This window comes from Meriones unguiculatus (assembly GCF_030254825.1).
Source record: "Meriones unguiculatus strain TT.TT164.6M chromosome 13 unlocalized genomic scaffold, Bangor_MerUng_6.1 Chr13_unordered_Scaffold_28, whole genome shotgun sequence".
Taxonomy (NCBI): Eukaryota; Metazoa; Chordata; class Mammalia; order Rodentia; family Muridae; genus Meriones; species Meriones unguiculatus.
The window spans coordinates 8,959,136-8,979,862 of record NW_026843644.1 but is presented as its reverse complement, the minus strand read 5'-3'; the positions used below and the strand labels follow the sequence as shown (position 1 = coordinate 8,979,862).

Sequence of the window (20,727 nt, the reverse complement as noted above, 5' to 3'; positions counted from 1 at the left end):
GCTTCTATTCTTCTCAGGTTTATTTGGACATCTAAATGTCTTATGTTTGAATATCTGTTTCTTTCCAGAGAAAGTTTCTGTTTTTGGAGAGTTTCTGTTAGAGTGAACTTGAATATCCCTGTGTTCTCAGTACAAATCTTAGAATCTCCGGTTTCACGTGTTCTGGCTTTAGTATCTTTAAAGTATCTCAGAGTTTAGACACTGTGATCATACTTATAACTTATTTATTTATCACTGATATTGTAATGGAGTGTTCTGAAATTCACATCATTTATGCCCATATTCTGTTCTCTGATTAGTTAGCTCTGCTGGAAACCCAATGTTCTCTGATTTGATTGGTGGTTTTATGATTTTAATTTGCAACCTTTCTATCTGTCTTTCTCCTCTCTCACAATCTCAATTTTGTCTTATGATTTGTCTTTTATGCTACTCAGTCTTTCCTGTGTACAGCTGTTTATTCTATCCCTTATCCGAGTTCTCATGGAGACTCCTGATTCTTATCTCATTGCCCAATTGAATTCATTGCTTGGTTCTGTCTTCTATTCTATTGTTCATCTCTTTACTTTCTGAAATATTCATCTGCCATGTTATCTCTCTGAGATTATTTTTGATAATGTGGAGGAATCATTAAGCTTTTTCATATTCCTGTTTTTCAGTTGATGCTATAATGGTACATAAGTTAATTTGAACATCAGTGTTGGGAATAGGGTGGTCCTTTGCTGAAAAGTACCTTTTTGAAACTTCAATGTATATTCCCCTCTGAGTAGGAAACAAACATACTAACCTAAGGTCCTGGTACTTGTATTGTTAGGGAGTACTTGAAGAGAAAAAAAAATCAAGGATGTCTAATTTATTCCGGAAGTAAAGAACTCTTAAGAATGCTTTCACAAGATAGAGAAACCATAGGTCAGTAGCCGACTGCAGCCAGAGAGAGAAGGAGTCCCAACACAGGAGGAAGAAAAGAGCCCATCCTCAAAGATAGATAAAAGACAGAAAAGACTGAATTGTTAATTGACCAGTATTAGTCTAGATTCTGTTTGACCTGTGATAGGTGGATCAAGTCTCAACTCCTTGGAGTTTAAATCATAGTTGTTTAAAGTTTACACACAAATATACAAGTTCTAAATATATTTACATGAACACAATCTATAATCTACACTGAAAATCCCACTGTAGGAAAAGCAGGTAACAAGTGTCTGTAAACAGTTGGAGTAGACTGATGCTTTACAAATAAGCTTGGGCACAAAAAAAAGGATGGTTCTGGGAAAAAAAGGACAGCCTTTCCTCTCTCTGAATATTTAATGACAGGTAAGATTTCAGCACAATGAGAATCACTGAAGTATATCTTCAACAGTAATGAAAGGACATTAAAAAGTTTGATCCTGTAACTATGAGAAGACTAGCCAGTGCTTTCACCTGGTGGTTTTCATAGCATATCAGAACTCCACTGATTAATATTTTAAAACTCTGAAATTTTAAACTCTTTAAGTCTCATTTTCACATACTTTAAACCACTTTCTCAGACATTTACATCTTTCATTTACATACCTTATATCCCTTTCTTAGACATTCAAAATTTCCATCAAATTTAAAGTATTTGTTTCCCCCATCCATGCATTTACCAGGAGAGAGATTGACAAACAAGTTCTTCTAAATGAAAGAACCATAAAATGTAAACTGTTAGGCATTAGTAGCTTCAGTTTGAATCTCATTTAAATCTAATTTTTTGAGATTAGATTTTTCAGTGTGAAGCCAGCAAGGTAATACCTTCTTCAGCAGGGAATCTAGATATCTGTAGAAAAGAACAAAGCCTGGCTTTCATGCATGATATGGACTAGCCATGCAGCTGTTCAGAGGGGCTGCCTAAATTTTCATAACATCTGCTAAACTTCTATAGTGACAACATGCACTGAACATGACAAGATATCTGAGATGGGTAAATTTGAGCAGTAAGTATAATCCAAATAGCCTCTATATCAGTCAAAGTGACAGAGATTTACTGGATATCTGGGCACCCAGGCTGGGATCCTCCATGGCATTCTCAAAGACTTTGTAGGGAGTAGAGGTTGACAGTCTTTGGATGCCACACAAAACAACATTGTCTTCAGCTACCACAGAAGGCATCATGACCCACAAAATGTCAGACTTGTGAGGCCTGAGATTTTTTTTTATGGAGCAGGAACTTGGAAAAGTAACCTACCTTGGGCAGGCAGAGTAGAGCATTTAATTCAACAGTGTCCAAATGTTGGGCAGGGATTTATTGTTGGGTGAAGCATGTGGCAATTCATGGTTGAGTTGTCATCATCATCACAGTTGAAATATGATCAAAGGAAAGGCCATTTCTGCCTATCTTAGCTATCCACTCCAGATGTCTGGCATAGAAATCATTTTCATTACATTCCTTAAATCCATACTCAGCAGAATTCTCTGAGGGCTTTGAGGAAGACCATCTAACTTGTTACCATATTTTCCACTTGAATATTTTTTATTGAGTAATTCAATTTACATCTTAGTCATAGGCCCCACTCTCTTTTCCTCCCAATCCTACTCTCTCTCCCATATCCTCCTCCACTCTTCTACTCCCTACCTACACACCCCAGCCCCTGTAGTCTTATGATGACTGAGTTGATTTTCCTCCTATGTGGTCTGTTAGGGCAGTTCCATTATGGGAAAGTGATCAACAAACAGAAAATATAGTCCATGTCCACTCCACTAACTAGTGGGCCCACATGAAGCCTAATCAGCACATCAGCTACTTATATGTAGAGGAGCTAGGTTGAGACCATGCATTGTCCTTGGTGGGTGCATCAGACTCCTTAGGACCCTCTGGGCCTTGGTTGATTGACCCTGATGATCTTCTTGTGACATTTCTGTCACACAAATATAAGTAAATAAATATATAGATATAACCAACTGAATTGATTCTTTAGTCTTTAGTATTGCTTTCCTGTGATTGGAAAATCATAACCCATTAGCTCAAATGGAAAAAAGAAAGATTTCTATAAATTTGAGAGTCTGTGAACACAATTTAGGTTATCCCAAATGTCATGATACAATGTGGAAGCAGCTTCATTAATTTCCATAATAACAGAATAAATAAAGAAAACTATGAATCCAATACAGGAGTGGAAACCTCAGAGAGGACATTGACAGTAAAATTGGGCAAGTTATCATACAGGCCCAAGATGGCTATGTAATGTCACTCTTGTCTTTTAGATTGGCAAAATCCAGTAGTGTGCTGGGTTACTACATTCTAAAATAATTTTATTCATGCACTATAGGAGATAGATAGATGATAGATAAATAGACAGATAGATAGATAGATAGAGATAGAGATAGAGATAGAGATAGAGATAGAGATAGAGATAGAGATAGAGATAGAGATAGAGATATCTTAACCACAGAGGTGTCCAAGAAATGGCTACTCAGGTTGCTGCAGGTAGCCCGGTGTATGTTAATAAGCCTCTCAAACTACAACATTGCAATCTCTCAACATCAATGACGTTTTAATAGCCAGCCTCTGCAGACACAGATCTTTCCAGGAGTTCTCACTGATACATGTATACATTCCTACAGTTCAATATTTAGTATGGAATAATCCTTAAGGAAGACAAATTCTCTTTTTCTAGGTTGTTGCTAATTGCCTGCTTTTGCCCAATAGATTCTCTCTTGACAGAACATTAAGCCACAGATCCCAGATTAATGTAGTACAGCCAAATGTAATTTCTTTCTGGTGATGGCAGGTCAAATGGCAGAATCCTTCCTTCAGTAGAACCCAGTGGACTTCAGGTTAATAATTTCTGTTAAACTCCCTCTGTAGGAGTCACCCAGACTCTTATCTACCACAGACTTTAAAACAAGTTTCTGAGGACCTATCCCGAAACACTGAAGGCTATGTGTGACACAGTTCAACTCACCTACCTGCAACAAAGTTCCAGTTTCTCCCATTGTGAGCACTTTTGTACTGCCTTAATGTATTTGGGGGTTTTCCTCTCTTTTATATGCTATTTTAATTTGCTTTTTCCCCCTGAAAAAAGCAGGAAACTACTTATTCATTTAATCTGCAAGATTAGAGAAACACCTTTCCTTTATTACTATTTTTACTACCTTTTGAATTTTTATAAAGATTTATTAGTTTTTAAATTATGTTTATGAGTGTCTTGCCTACATGTTTGTATGTGTACCACTTGTATGCAGGGTCCCTTGAGAGGCCAGTGGAGGACATGGTTCCCATAGAACTGGTGATATGCACTATTTGAACCTAAAACTGGCTACTCTGACTTGAATCAGTCTTCGACAAGAGCAGCAACTAGTCATAACATATCAATCATTTTTCAAACCCAAGAGCACTATTTTGCACATGCTTATTTATTCTTATTTCATGTACTTGAGAGCTCACCTTCTTATATATGTGTGAATACCACAGGTGTGCCTGGTGCCCAAAGATGCCAGAAAGGATCATATGAAGTGGAGCTAAACATGTTTCCAAGGCCACCCTGTGGGCACTGAGAACTGATGCTAGCTTGTATTCAAAGTGGTCTTTCTATAGATAGATGCCCAGGCATCTGTCTATACCACAAAGAGACATTTTAACACTAGGAGTGCACAAAACTTGTTAGAATTTTCATAAGTAAGTATTAAATTGAATCATTACAAAAGTTTATCAAGCTCTTACTTATATTCCTAGTGAACACCTTAATGACTCTTCCATAATCCAGTGCTTCCATGCACTGAAACATCATAAGCACCTATGTATTCAGTACTTATAAGATACAAACAAGTGACATTTTATGCACACAATGTACACCAAAAAACATTAGAAACAGTTAAACTTCTGAGAGTTTAGGAGCCATTCTATGATGTTCCTGGGTTGTCATGGGCTTATTCACACAAGATTTACATGTCACAGGAAATGTCAAAGTCTAGGACCTCTAGGTTCCTGTATTTGATAAAGACTTTTTGAGAAAAATGTACTGACAATACTCATCGTTCTGTTCCTCTGGTTTAGAGTGACTTGGAGAAACTATCAATATTTGCTTACCTTATACTTTGCAATTGAAGAGATCAATAAGGATTCAAACCTGCTTCCCAATATGACCTTGGATCCTCACATCTACAATGCCTTTAATTCTAACAAAATGACCTTAGAGGGCCCTCTGATGTGGCTGTCTGGAAGGAGTGATTATATCCCTAACTACAAGTGCAACACTCAACACAAAGCTCTAGGAATCATTTCAGGAAACAAGCCGGAATTTTCTGCTGCAATTGCAACCCTTTCAGAGCTCTACAATGTCCCACAAGTAAGTTAGAAACATATTTTTAAGCACAATCACATCTTAGACCTGAGTGAAACAAACAAACCATCAAAAGAACTATAACAAAACAAACAAAAGAAAACAGAGAAGTGGATTATGTTTAATTCAGGCAGATTTCAAATAACAGTGAACAAATTATTTTGATATAGCAATAGTTAACAGATGACAGAGTGTGGTGAATAGCACAGACAGCAAATTCTGGGAATTTCTAAGCAGATCATTTAGTAGTATCCATGATTCTATCTCCAAACAATGGATGATGTATTGTAGATACTAGTCTGCATTTGATCATAAGTCAAATTCTACAGCAAAGATTCCTACCTAGCCAATCTAGCATATAAACATCTCAAAATTCCTACGTTTGTCAATACCTGACATATGGAAAAAGAAAGTCCAGGACATGTAACTAAATTTGGAACAATGTTTAATGCCATCACTCCCTGATGAAAATCTTTCAAGGAATTAATGATCTCATTCAGGAAAGTAGATCTCAGAATAGCACCCACAGAGACCAACCACTTAGCTATATTGTTGCAATTGACTCATGCCAGGCTACACTGAAGAAATGCATCTGTCAGCAGTCATCACTACAAACAGAAAATACTTGGTGAGCACAAGAGTCAACAAAATCAAGATTAAAAACCCACATGGTAGCTCTCATTGTTATTACTCAGTTAAACAATTTGTAAATGTATTTTAACCTAATGTAACAAAAAATAAAACACAATAATGTACATCTATCTTAGTTTTGTCTCTATCAAATCTATTGAGAAGAATGATTCAACAAACACTGGCAATGTGCCCCCAGGACATCACAACTTGAACCATTTTAACTCAGGAAACTGAATCTCTAAAAACATTGTTAGTCTCTTTCTGTATTTGCTTTCCTAAAGATGAAGGTTCTGGGAAACATGGTGTCATGTGACTAGAAAGCACTTGTTAATGCTTTCTGCAGTCTTTCACTACATTAGATACTCTGTTGCATTGTTATTGCAACCAGAAAGATCTATCAGGTCTTTCAGAGCCAGTGAACAGCTTCTTGTTTACTTATTGGCTGCTTTACTATGCTATTTGTAAAAGACTGTTTATAGTCTTTTTCTCTCACATGAATGAGAGAAAAACTAATTTCACAGAAGACAATTTTAACAACATTCAGTTCTTTAACCCTCATATTTGAATAATGAAGTCACTTCCTCACTCAGGGTAATGATTCCAAATACCTGAAAATCAGAATCACATTTTTCTTTGCTTTTTCAGGTCACATATGGACCATTTGATTCCATGCTTAGTGACAAAGATACATTCCCATCCCTTTATCAAATGTCTACTAAAGACAGAGCTCTAACCCAAGGGTTGATCTCTTTATTGCTCCAGTTTGGCTGGAAGTGGGTGGGGCTCATTGTGTCTGATGATCAGAAAGGAAGGGAGTTTCTCTCTGACCTGAAAGTAAAGATGGTATCAGAAGATATCTGTGTGGCTTTTACAGAAAAACTCCCAGATAAGTGGAATTATAGGGTAAAATATGATTATGGTTTGAGGAACTTGAACCAACATACAAGAGTAAATGTGCATTTATTTTATGGTGATATAGATGACTTGCTGTTCTTCTGTGTAGACATTCATATCTTTTTAACCAGAAAGAAGGTGTGGATCTTCGCAAAGCCACACTCGACATACTTAGAGTCTATAATAAATGAAAAGCATGCTATGATAAACCTGTTCAGTGGAAGCTTCTCCTTTTTAAAGAAGAGAACTATCCCTGGCTTCAAGCACTTTCTTGAGGCCCTTACACCATCCCATTACCCAGGAGATGTTTGCTTCTCTAAATTCTGGATTGACAATTTTAATTGTTCACCTCCTTCTTCACTATGTGGAAATTGTAAACCCTGTCCAGTGAATATTTCCTTAAAGACTCAGGATAAAATAAATGATGTGATAACTACTTCTGAGCCCAGCTATTCCATCTGGAGTGCAGTATATGCACTGGCCCATGCCCTACATAAAATGCTATTGAGAAAACCTGAAAAAGAATCTAAGGAAGACAGAAACACAGACTGGCTTCTACCATGGCAGGTAAGCCTCACTCATAAGCAGGAGAAGCTTAGGATCTTACATTATTAGTAAATAATTTACTTTGGTCAAGCCAATAAAACATTTTCATATTATAATTAAGAGTATAAGTTTAAATGGAAAAGGGTTTAAGTTTCCCTCCATTTAGTTTGATGTTGTCTTTACTATGTTTAGGGATGTACCTTGTATCCCTGATCTCTCCAACATGTTAAACATGAATGGGATTTTGTCGATTGCTTTTTCATCATCTAAGAAGATGATCATGAGGTTTTTCTCCTTCAGTTTCTTTATATGATTGATTACAATAATAGATTTCTGTCTATTGAACCTGAATGCCTAGGATGAAGCATACTTGGTCATGGTGTATAATATCTTTTATATATTCTGGGTTTCAGTTTGCAAGTATTTTATTGAGTATTTTGGCATCAATGTTCATAAGAGAGATATGTCTGAAGTTCTCTTTTTTTTGGTTCTTTGTGAGATTTAGGTATCAAGGTGACAGTGGCTTCATAAAATGACTTTGGTAATGTTCATTCTGCTTATATTTTGTGGACTAGTTTGAAAAGAATTGCAGTTAGCTCTTTTTGAAGGTCTGTAAAATTCTTCCCTGAAACCCTCTGGCCCTAGGTGTTTTTGTAAGGGAGACTTTTGAGACTGCTTCTATTTCCCTGGGACATATAGGACTATTTAATCTATTTACCTGATCTTGATTTAATTTTGGTAAATGGGATCTATCAAGAAAATTTTCCATTTCATTTAGGTTTTCAAATTTTGTGGCATATAGCCTTTTGTAGTAAGACCTAATGATTGTTTGGATTTCCTCAGTATCTGTCACTATGTCCCCTTTATAGTTTCTGATTTTGCTGATTTGGATAGTTTCTCTCTGCCTTTTAGTTAGTTTGCCTAAGGGTTTGCCTATCTTTTGATTTTCTCAAAGAACCAGCTCTGGGTCTCACTGATTCCTTGAATAGTTTTCTTTGTTTCTAATTCATTGATTACAGCTCTGAGTTTGATTATTTCCAATTGTCTACTCCTCTTGTGTGTGTCTGCTTGTTTGTTCCTAGGGATTTTAGATGTGTTGTTAAATTGCTTGTATGAGATATCTCAAACTTCTTCCGGGCAGCACTTTGTGCTAGGAACTTCCTCTTAGCACTGCTTTCCTTTTGTCCCATAAGATTTCATTACTATTGCTCTGTAGTACAACTTCAAGTCAGGAATGGAGACACCTCCTGAAGTACTTTTATTGTATAAAAAAGTTTTAGCTATTCTCTATTTTTTTTTTGTTTTGTTTTGGTGTTCCATATGAAATTGAGAATTGATTTTTCAAGGTCTGTAAGGAATTGTGTTGGTATTTTGATAGTAATTGCACTGAATCTGTAGATTGCTGTTTATTAGGATGACTATTTTTACTATGTTAATTCTACCGATTCATGAGCATGGGCAATCTTTCCATCTTCTGATATCTTTTTCAGTTTCTTTTTTTAGAGACATGAAGTTCTTGTCATAGAGGTCTTTCTGTTGCTTGCGTACTTACACCAAGATATATTATATCATTTCTGACTATTGTAAAGGATGGATGTTGTTTCCCTAATTTTGTTTTCAGCCCATTTATCATTTATAGTGATGCGTACTATTAATTTTATGAGTTATTTTTATAGCATCCAGTTTACTAAAGAGGGTTTATCAACTCTAGAAGATATCTGGAAAAATTTTGTGAGTCACTTATATATACTAGTATATCATCTGTGAATAGAGATATTTTGACTTCTTCCTTAACAATTTGGACCCCTTGATCTTTTGTAGTTGTCTTATTGCCCTAGCTAGAACTTAAAGTACTACACTGAAAAGCTATGAAAAGAGTGGAAAACCTTGTATTGTCCCTGACTTTAGTGTAATTGCTTCGAGTTTCTTCCCAGTTAATTTGATTTTGGCTATCACATTGTTGTATATTACCTTTATTATGTTTATGTATGGGCCTTGTATCTTTACAGGGCTTTTATCATGAAGTGGTGCTCAATTTTATCAAAGGCATTCTTTTTCTTTTTTTGCATCTAATGAGATGAGCATGTTTATTTTTTTCTTTCAGTGAATTACAGTGATGGATTTAAATATGTTGATCCATCCCTGCATCCCTGGGATGATGCCTACTTGATCATGGTGGATAATGTATTTGATGTGGTCTTGGACTAGGTTTACCAGTGTCTTGTTGAGTATTTTTGCATCAAAGTCCATAAGGGGAATAGATTTCAACTTTCCTTTTTTTGTTGGGTCTTTGTGTGGTTTAGGTACCAGTCTGACTGTGGATCCATAGCATGAGTTTGGCAATGTTCCTTCTGTTTGATTTTTTCAATAGTTCTGAAGTATTGGTATGAGCTCTTCTTTGAAAGCCTGGTAGAATTCCATGCTAAAGCCATCTGGTTCTGGAATTTTTTTTTTTTTTGGTTGGTAGACTTCTGATGAATGCTTCTGTTTTCTTATTTAGAGCCTTATAGGGTTATAGGACTCTTTAACGTGCTTAAATGATCATGATTTAGCTTTGGTAAGTTAAATCTATTAGGAAAATCTTCTGTTACCTTTAGATTTTTTGAAGCTTGTGGAATACAGTCTTTTGAAATAATATCTAATCATTCTTTGGAGTTATTCCCCCTTTTCATTTCTGATTTTGTTTATTTGGATACAGTCTTTCTGACTTTTTGTTAGTTTGTCTAGGTACTCTGTTGCATTGTTACTGCAACCAGAGTTGTTGCATGTTCTCAAAAAACAGCTCTTGGTTTCACTGATTCTTTGTATTGTTTCTATTTTTTCTATGATAATGATTTCATTCATGAGTTTATTTCCTCCTGTCAACTCCTCTTGGATGTGGTTACTTCTGTCTGTTCTAGAGCTTTTACGTGTGTTTTTAAATTGCTACTATGATAATTTGTTAATTCTTTTTAGGAAGGCACTTAATGCATTGAAACTTCACCTTAGCACTGCTTTCATTGTGTCTCAGAAGTTTAGGCATTTTGTCCCTTCATTTTCATTGAATACTAGAAAATCTTTAATTTATTTCTTTCCTGACCCACTGCCCAGTGGTCACTGAGTTGTTCAGTTTTTTGTTTGTTTGTTTTGTTTTTTAGGTTTTCTATTGTTTCCATTGTAATTGAAATCTAGCTTTAATCCATGGTGGTCTGATAAGATAAAAGGATTGTTTTAACTTTCTTGTGCGTGTTGAGGCTTGTTTTCTGACCAAGTCAATGAGCAATTTTGGAGAAGCTTCTGTGAGGTACTGAAAAGAAGGTATATTCTTTTTGTCTGGGTGAAACTTCTGTACATGTTCATTAAAACCATTTGATCTTGCATCTGTCAATTTGTTTCTCTCTTTTCTGTCTGCATGACCTGTTCTTTGGTGAGTGTGGGGTTTTGAAGTATTCCACTATTACTGTGGACGTATTAGTGTATCATTTAAGCTTTAGTAATGTTACTTTTACAAATGTAGATGCCCTTGTATTTGAAGCAAAATATTCAAAATTGAGACATCATCTTGGTGGATTTTTTCTATCATATGTATCCTTTTGTTATGATATGTATCCTTTCTCATCTATTATGAATAAATTCACTTAAACTATTATTTTATTAATTAGAATGGCTTCTTTCAATTTGCTTCTTGGGTCAGTTTCTTTGAAAAACCTATTTCCAGCTCTTCACCCTGAGGTAATGTCCTCCTTTGTTTTTAAGATGTGTTTTTTGTATGCATCAGATTGATGAGTCCTGTTTAAGCATCCATTCTCTTATTTTGTGTCTTTTTATTGAGGAATTGAGTCCATTGATATTGAGTGATATTAATGATTGCTCGTGCCTGTTATTTTGATTTTTATTATTGCAGTGAGTTTGTTTGTTAGTCTTCTTTTGTTTTTGTAACAGTGGTGTTATTGATTTTCTGTGTTTCTTTGGGTGTTGTTTATTTCCTTTGGTTTGGGCTTTTCCTTCAAATATCTTGTGTACAGATGTGAAGCATAGACACTGGCATTTTCTTTTTATTTATTTATTTATTATTAATTACACTTTGTTCACTTTTTATCTCCCCATAAGCCCCTCCCTTCTCCCCTCCCGATCCCACGTTCTCTCCCCGTTCTTCACTTATGCCCCTCCCCAAGTCCACTGATAGGAGAGGTCCTCTTCTCCTTACTTCTGATCTTAGTCTATCAGATCACTCCTGATGTGATCTGACACTGGCATTTTCAATTCCACAGCATGGCCTCTCACTTGCTGTGAAGTCACAACAATCGAAGCCTTAGTAACCATGTTCACTGGGTGCCAACATTTTGGATCTTATTCAAATCTACATCTTCTAAATGGAAATATTATTTTCTGGTGCTGGAGAAAGACACATGACTTTTTCCAACTAAGGACATGCTACACACCATACTATCTTTCATCTCATAGACAATATTTCTACTTGTGTTCAGTAGCTCTTGCATTATTTCTATGGGGAATAATTTTAATCTCATTAAACATCTGGGAAGACAAATAAACAAAGTAAGCACTTTCAAAAAGAAAGCCATGTTAGAGAAAGGGAAAATGAAATTCTCTTTATAGTCAGCCAGTAATCTGTGTGGACCACTCACTCATATGATGTCTGTCTTCAGCTGCATCCATTTCTGAGGAAAATTAAATTTAAAAATGCTGCTGGAGATGAAATAAGCTTTGATGAGAATACGAATATTATGGAAATGTATGATATACAAAACTTTATTGCATATAGTTTTCGAAATGTATTACTACTTAAAGTGGGAGAGTTTGTCTTCAAGAGTGCACAAGATCAAGGCTTTTTCATCAATGAAGTTCTGATTCAATGGCCAAGCAACTTCAAACAGGTCTGGAAATTTTTCAATATTTAATATGAAGAGAATTATTTAGAAAGTATTATAAAAATTGTTTGTGGTATGATTCTTTGAACTTTTAAAATAATTGTGAATTTTTAATTTCTTAGCTCTATTGTGACTGTGAGCTTGTGTGTGGGTGTTCATGCACATAAGCACATGTGCTTCTTAAGTCCCAGTCAACTGTGGTTCTCTTCTTCAGTTGTCAACTTTATTTTTATCTCTATGAAACCTTTACTTTCTGATTTTGCTGAAATCAGTGGACAGGATTACATACCTTCTCTCTGTCTTCATGATCATAAAGTTTGGATTACAGGCCTATTTTTCTGCACCCAACATTTCTTCCATCATTTTATCATGATCAAATTCACATTTCCCTGCTTATGTGGCAAGCATGTTAAATACTAAAACATGTCTTTAGTTATGTTTGATGATTTTAAATCAGAAATGAAACAATACTTTAGAATTACATATATGTATATGTACATATACATATAAATGTACATACAAATGTACACATGATGTCAGATAATTCTTTAGCTAGAATTAGATGAATTGAATTTGGATGTTTGTGTTCATTCATAATGCAGTGATTGAATGACTGAGTGCTCATCGTTAGAGGCATGTATGTGTGTTTTTATATGTAAACACACACATGCACACAAACTTATGTAAATTTCCACATGTTAATTATAAAGGGTAGCTGATTGATGCTCAAGCATCCTTCCATTTACACAACTCATACTCAAGCATATCAATAATTTTACAAGGTTGTGAGCTAGCATAAATAATTAATAAATTACGGATTTGGACACAAGACATTTCTGTAAACAATGTATATGAGCTTCCCAATATGTGTGTCAGGAAATGAACTCATATTTCAGTGCAAGAGCTGTATGCACTCTTAACAGCTGATCCAGTTATCCAGAAACATATTCCTGTTAATATGTACATATTCGTGCTCGCTTCAGTAGGACATATACTAAAATTGGAACGATACAGAGAAGATTAGCATGGCCCCTGCACAAGGATGACACACAAATTCGTGAAGCGTTCCATATTTTTAAAAACCATCTTCCTGCCAAAGGGATTCTCTCCACTACAACAGTCCAGGAACAACCAGAAACTAAATTCAAACAACTAAGATAGCCCAAAGGGTAGAGGACAGCGTAAAAGTTCAACCAACAAAAGCCAGAGCATTATGGCATCTCCATAACCCAGTTATCCAGGGGCAAATAGACACCCCAGCATAAATGAAGTTCAAGGAGACGACCTAACTTCTATGCTCAAGAAGATGATAACAGAGGAAACAAATAAAATATGAAAAGAAATAGAAGAAGCTGCAGTCAAACAGTATGTGGCCTTTAGAGAGGAAATGCTTAAATTACTGAATGAAATAAAAGAAACAGTGGATTGTTCAAACAAACAGCTGAAGGAATTGACATAAAAACATGAAAATACAGTCAGACAGGGGAAGGAAACCAACAAAATAGCTCAAGACCTGAAGATAGAATTGGAAAAATTAAAAAAAAAAATGGAAGAAAGTGTGGTGAGAAAGAACTTAGGGAAGAAAGCAGGAACTACAGAGGTTAGCATAACCAATACTCTACAAGAAATGGAAGAAAGAATCTCAGGTGTAGAAGATACAATGGAAGAAATAGATGTATCTGTCAAAGAAAATGTGAAATCTAAAAAATTCCTGATACAGACCGTCCAAGAAATTCAAGACAACATAAAAAGACAAAACCTAAGAATAATAGGAATAGAGGAAAAAGAAGATTCCCTGCACCAAGACCCAGAAAATATTTTTAACAAAATCACTGAAGAAAATTTCCCCAACTTAAAGGAGAGGCCAATAAGAATACAAGAGGCCTATAGAACACCCAATAAATTAGACCAGAAAAGAAAATCCTCCCGCCACATAATAATCAAAACCGTAAGTATACAGAACAAAGAAAAAATACTAAAAGCTGCAAGAGAAAAAGGCCAAGTAACATATAATGGCAAACCCATTAGAATAACACCTGACTTTTCAACAGAGACTATGAAAGCCAGAAGGGCCTGGACAGATATCATGCAGACCCTAAGAGAACACAGATGTCAGCCCAGGCTACTATACCCTGCAAAACTCTCAGTCCTCATAGACGGAGAAAACAAGATATTCAATGACAAAAACAAATTTCAAAAATACCTACAAACAAATCCAGCATTACAGAAGACACTGGAAGGGAAAATACAACCCAAGAAAGCTAGCTACATTCAAGAAAACACAGGAAATAAATAACCCCACTACAGTAAAACAAAAAGCAACCAAGGACACAACTGTATGACCATAGCCAACATCAAATTCAAAGGATCTAATAGCCACTGGTCATTACTCTCTCTCAATATCAATGGACTTAATTCTCCAATAAAAAGATACAGACTAACAGAATGGATGCGTAAACAAAACCCAGCAATCTGTTGTATACAAGAAACACACCTAAGTCACAAATATAGACATTACCTGAGGGTAAAGGGAAGGAAGACGGCTTTTCAAGCAAATGGATGCAAGAAGCAAGCAGGAATAGCCATTCTAATATCTGATAAAATAGTCTTTCAACCAAAATTAATCAAAAAAGATGGGGAAGGACACTTCATACTCATCAAGCGAAAATTCCACCAAGAAGACATCACAATCCTGAGCATCTATGCCCAAATACAAGGGCACCCACATTTGTGAAAGAAACATTGATAAAACTTAAACCACACATAGATACCAATACACTAATAGTGGGAGACTTCAACACCCCACTCTCAACAAAGGACAGATCAACAAAACAGAAACTAAACAAAGAAACAATATCTCTAATAGAGGTCATGAATCAAATAGACCTAACAGACATTTACAGAACTTTACACCCAAACACAAAAGAATTTACCTTCTTCTCAGCACCTCATGGAACCTTCTCCAAAATAGACCACATAGTTGGTCACAAAGCAAGCCTCAACAGATACAAGAAGATTGAAATAATCCCTTGTATCCTGTCTGATCACCATGGAATAAAGCTGGACCTCAGTAACAACAGAAATAGCAAAAAGCCTACACATACATGGAAACTGAACAACTTGCTACTAAAAGACAGCTGGGTCAGGGAAGAAATAAAGAAAGAAATTAAAATCTTCCTAGAACTCAATGAAAATGAAGACACAACATACCCAAACTTGTGGGACACAATGAAAGCAGTGCTAAGAGGAAAGTTCATAGCACTAAGTGCCTTCAAGAAGAAATTTGAGACGGCGCATTCAAGCAACTTAATGGCTCACTTAAAAACCCTAGAAAAAGAAGAAGCAGACACACCAAGAAGGAGCAGACGGCTGGCAATAATCTAACTCAGGGCTGAAATCAATCAATTAGAAACAAATAAAACAATTCAAAGAATCAATGAAACCAAGAGCTGGTTCTTTGAGAAAATCAACAAGATAGACAAACCCTTAGCCAAGCTAACTAAAAGGCAGCGAGACACCATCCAAATCAACAAAATCAGAAATGAAAAGGGGGACATAACTACAGACACTGAGGAAATCCAAGCAATCATTAGGACTTACTTCAAAAGTCTATACGAAACAAAATTTGAAAATTTAAATGAAATGGACAATTTTCTTGATTGATTCCACTTACCAAAGCTAAATGAGGACCAGGTAAATCAATTAAATAGTCCTATATCCCCCAAGGAAATAGAAGCAGTCATCGAAAGTCTCCCATCCAAAAAAAGCCCAGGACCTGATGGTTTCAGTGCAGAATTCTACCAGACATTCAAAAAAGAGCTAACTCCAGTTCTCTTCAAATTATTCCACAAAATCGAAACAGAAGCAACATTACCAAACTCATTCTATGAAGCCACAGTCACCTTGGTACCTAAACCTCACAAAGACCCAACCAAAAAAGAGAACTTCAGGCCAATCTCCCTTATGAATATTGATGTAAAAATACTCAACAAAATACTCACAAACCGAATACAAGAAGACATTAAAGATATCATCCACCATGACCAACTAGGCCTCATCCCAGGTATGCAAGGGTGGTTCAATATATGGCAATCCATCAATGTGATCCACCATATTAACAAATTGAAAGAAAAAAAACCACATGATAATCTCCCTAGATGCTGAAAAAGCCTTTGACAAAATCCAACACCATTCATGTTTAAAGTATTGGAGAGATCAGGGATACAAGGCACATATCTAAACATAGTAAAGGCAATATACAGCAAACCTATAGCCAACATCAAACTGAACGGAGAGAAACTTAAAGCAATCCCACTGAAATCAGGGACAAGACAAGGCTGCCCACTCTCTCCATATCTCTTCAACATAGTTCTGGAAGTCCTTGCTAGAGCAATAAGACAGTTAAAGGAGATCAAGGTGATACAAATTGGAAAGGAAGATGTCAAATTATCACTATTTGCAGATGATATGATAGTATACATGAGTGACCCCAAAAACTCTACCAGGGAACTCCTACAGCTGATAAACATCTTCAGCAAAGTGGCCGCCGGATACAAAATTAACTCAAAAAAATCAGTAGCCCTCCTGTATACAAAAGACAAAAGGGCTGAGAAAGAAATTAGGGAAACAACACCCTTCACAATAGCCACAAATGACATAAGGTACCTCGGAGTAACCCTAACCAAGGAAGTCAAAGACTTGTATGTAAAAAAATTCAAATCTCTGAAGAAAGAATTAGAAGATATGAGAAGATGCAAAGATCTCCCATGCTCATGGCTTGGCAAGATTAACATAGTAAAAATGGCCATCTTACCAAAAGCAATCTACAGATTCAATGCAATGCCCATCAAATTACCAACACAATTCTTTACAGACCTGGAAAGAAAAATTCTCAACTTCATATGGAATAACAAGAAACCCAGGATTGCTAAAACAATCCTCTACAATAAAAGATCTTCCGGAGGTATCTCCATTCCTGATCTTAAGTTGTACTATAGAGCAACAGTTTTAAAAACTGCATGGTACTGGCATAGAAACAGAATGGTGGATCAATGGAACCGAACAGAAGACCCAGAAATAAACCCAAACACTTATGGACACCTGATCTTTGACAAAGATGCCAAAACCATACAATGGAAAAGAGATAGCATCTTCAACAAATGGTGCTGGTCTAACTGGATGTCTACATGTAGAAAAATGAAAATAGATCCATACTTGTCACCCTGCACAAAACTGAAGTCCAAGTGGATCAAAGACCTCAACATAAAACCAGACACATTAAATCGGCTTGAAAAAAAAGTGGGAAATACCCTAGAACTCATTGGTACAGGGGAAAACTTCCTGAACAGAACACCAACAGCACAAGCTCTAAGAGCAACAGTCAATAAATGGGACCTCATGAAACTGAAAAGCTTCTGTAAAGCAAAGGACACCATCATCAAAACAAAGCGACTGCCTACAGATTTGGAAAGAATCTTCACCAACCCTTTACCTGACAGAGGACTCATATCCAGTATATATAAAGAACTAAAGAAGCTGAAAAGCAGCAAACCAAGTAATCTACTTAAAAAATGGGGAAGAGAGCTAAACAGAGAATTCTCTGTAGAGGAATACCGAATGGCAGAGAAGCACTTAAAGAAATGCTCAACCTCACTAGCCATTAGGGAAATGCAAATCAAAACAACCCTGAGATTTCACCTTACACCCATGAGAATGGCCAAGATCAAAAACTCAAGTGACAACACATGCTGGAGAGGTTGTGGAGAAAGGGGAACCCTTCTCCACTGCTGGTGGGAATGTAAACTTGTACAACCACTCTGGAAATCAATCTGGCGCTTTCTCAGACAACTAGGAATAGCGCTTCCTCAAGATCCAGCCATACCACTACTGGGCATATATCCAAAAGAGGCTCAAGTACACAAAAAGGACATTTGCTCAACCATGTTTGTAGCAGCTTTATTTGTAATAGCCAGAAGCTGGAAACAACCCAGATGCCCCTCAACTGAAGAATGGATGCAGAAATTGTGGTACATCTACACAATGGAATATTACTTAGCAATGAAAAATAAGGAAATCATGAAATTTGCAGGTAAATGGTGGGATCTGGAAAGGATCATCCTGAGTGAGTTGTCCCAGAAGCAAAAAGACACACATGGTATATACTCACTCATATAGACATACAACATAGGACAAACCCACTAAAACCTGTGCATCTAAAGAAACTAAGCAAGAGAGAGGACCCTAACTAAAATGTCCAATCCCCATCCAGAAAGGCAAAGAGGATGGACATCAGAAGAAGAAGAAAACAGGAAACAACCTAGGAACCTACCACAGAGGGCCTCTGAAAGCCTCTGCCCTTCAGACTATCAAAGCAGATGCTGAGCCTGATTGGCAACTGTTGGGCAGAGTGAATGGAATTTTAGGTAAGAACTGGGAAATAGTAAGAGCTGGAGAGGACAGGTTCTCCAGAAGGAGAGCAACAGAACTAGAAAATTTAAACACAGCGAACTTCCCAGAGACTCATACTCCAACCAAGGACTATTCATGGAGATAACCCAGAAACCCTGCACAGATGTAGCCCAGGGCTACATAGTTAGCCCAGGGTTACATAGTAATGTGAAGAGGGACTGCCTCTGACATAATCTGATTGGCCTGCTCTTTGATCACCTCTGTCTGGGGGGGATCAGCCTTGCCAGGCCATAGTAGAGGACAATTCAGCCACTTTTGATGTGAACTGATGGAGTAAGATCAGAAAGGAGAGGAGAACCTCCCCTATCAGTGGACTTGGGGAGTGTCATGCATGCAGAGGGAGGAGGGAGGGTGGGATTGGGAGGGGAGGAGAGAGGGGCTTATAGGGGGATGCAGAATGAATAAAGTGTAATTGAGGAAAAATTTAAAAAAAGGAAAAAAATAATTTAAGAACCTTAAATGACTTTCAAAAGTGGAGAAAAACATGGAGTTAGTCAATATACATGGAGCATGTAAATTGCCCCTGGGGGCAATGGTCTCCTGAACCTACTCAGACCTCGGACACCACCACTGCTAGTTCTAGAACTGATGCAGGATGTTCCAATGAGGGGGTTAAGGCTTCTCATAAGATTTCCTATAAGCCCACACCTGTTTGTTTATATCCCCCATTTTTATTCATTATTAGCCAGATAGAGCCAAGTAATTGTGGTGATGATACTTGCTTTTTTGCCCAATGCTGGAATGCTAGTGAATTTAGGTATGCCCTGGTTACTCGCATGCCTCACTGGGTGCCTGTGCCCGTTGATGCCCCTCACGGTATGACTCTCTTCAGACAGAAAAGGGATATTGGAACTACAGCCACCATTGTTACTACCATCTCATTGGCGGCTGTTGGAGCTACCACCACGGCATTAGCCATGAGTCATACCGGGCAGACTGCTCAGACCCTGAACAATCATTTAGCCAATGTAGCTCATGCCTTAGTTGTACATAAAGGAATTAATGCTCAACTAAAAGGAGGCTTGATGGTGTTCACTCAGAGGATTGACCTCGTGCTGGGGCAAATTGATACCCTATGGCAAATCGCTCAACTTGGCTGTCAATGAAGATATGCAGGACTTTGAGTCACTAGCATATAACATGAGAATTTTTCCTGTGCTGCAAATTTGTCTAAACAATTGTTGAGCTATATTTTAGGTAATTGGACTGGAGAATTCGATACTACGATGGAGCAGCTGAGAGTGGCCATTGTCACAGTAAATTCTACCAGAGTGGACGCAGGACTAGCCACAGGATTATCAACATGGATTGCTGCAGCCATGAATCATCTGAAGGAATGGGCGGGCATGGGAGCGTTAGCAGGCCTTCTGGTGTTGGTCTCCTTGGTTTGCCTGTGGTATATATGCAAGATTAGAGTCTCACAACAGCGTAATGCAGCCATGACCATTCAGGCCTTTACAGCCATTGAAGCAGGACAGTCTCCCCAAGCATGGTTGGCTATCATAAAAAGCTAAAATGTTATGCTCAGGATGCGAGGCTAAGCACTGCACTCAGGGTCAGCCGCTTTCAACCCAGAGAAGAGCATGTCTGATTGCATGCGGGTTGATGCCCCAGGTCCTGCCTCTGAGAAAAAGGTATCAGACGGGTCTGATGCTCTTTGGGTGGATGACACCTAAATGAACATCGGTACAAAGTCCCAATTTATTTCTAATATCAGAGAGTAGAGTAGAGATCAGACCTCTACTCTTGCCTTATGAGTCTAAAACAAAATGGGAGAACTGTAGAGAGCTGCGTAATGCCGCGCCTTAAAGATGGAGCTGGTTCTGCCTTCCACCTTCCCAATGGTGAGTGCTCTCTGTCACGAACAACTCCACATTTGGCTAAGGCCGAGGATCTGGCTTGCTTCCATGTATGTGGAACTATCTGCATTGCCCACGTGGCACGCTGGGGTTGGCTACCCAGAGGCTATTTAAGCTGTGGGCTGGCTTTCCCCAGGGTCAGATGATTGTTCAAGGTTCCTGAAC

General features: G+C 37.3%; 1 protein-coding gene and 1 non-coding gene across 2 annotated transcripts in view; both read left to right on the top strand.

The window, feature by feature from the left end:
* Positions 1 to 20,727, top strand: part of LOC132650732 (vomeronasal type-2 receptor 26-like) — a 42,521-nt gene that overhangs the window by 11,828 nt on the left and 9,966 nt on the right. The window contains exons 3-5 of the mRNA XM_060376068.1: positions 5,021 to 5,304; positions 6,547 to 7,388; positions 12,014 to 12,241. Of these exons, the coding sequence (XP_060232051.1) occupies positions 5,021 to 5,304; positions 6,547 to 7,388; positions 12,014 to 12,241 (1,354 nt within the window). The remainder of the gene's footprint in view (positions 1 to 5,020; positions 5,305 to 6,546; positions 7,389 to 12,013; positions 12,242 to 20,727) is intronic.
* On the top strand, positions 13,206 to 13,312 carry LOC132650738 (U6 spliceosomal RNA). Its single transcript, XR_009588891.1, has one exon. It is a non-coding gene; the product is annotated as a U6 spliceosomal RNA (small nuclear RNA).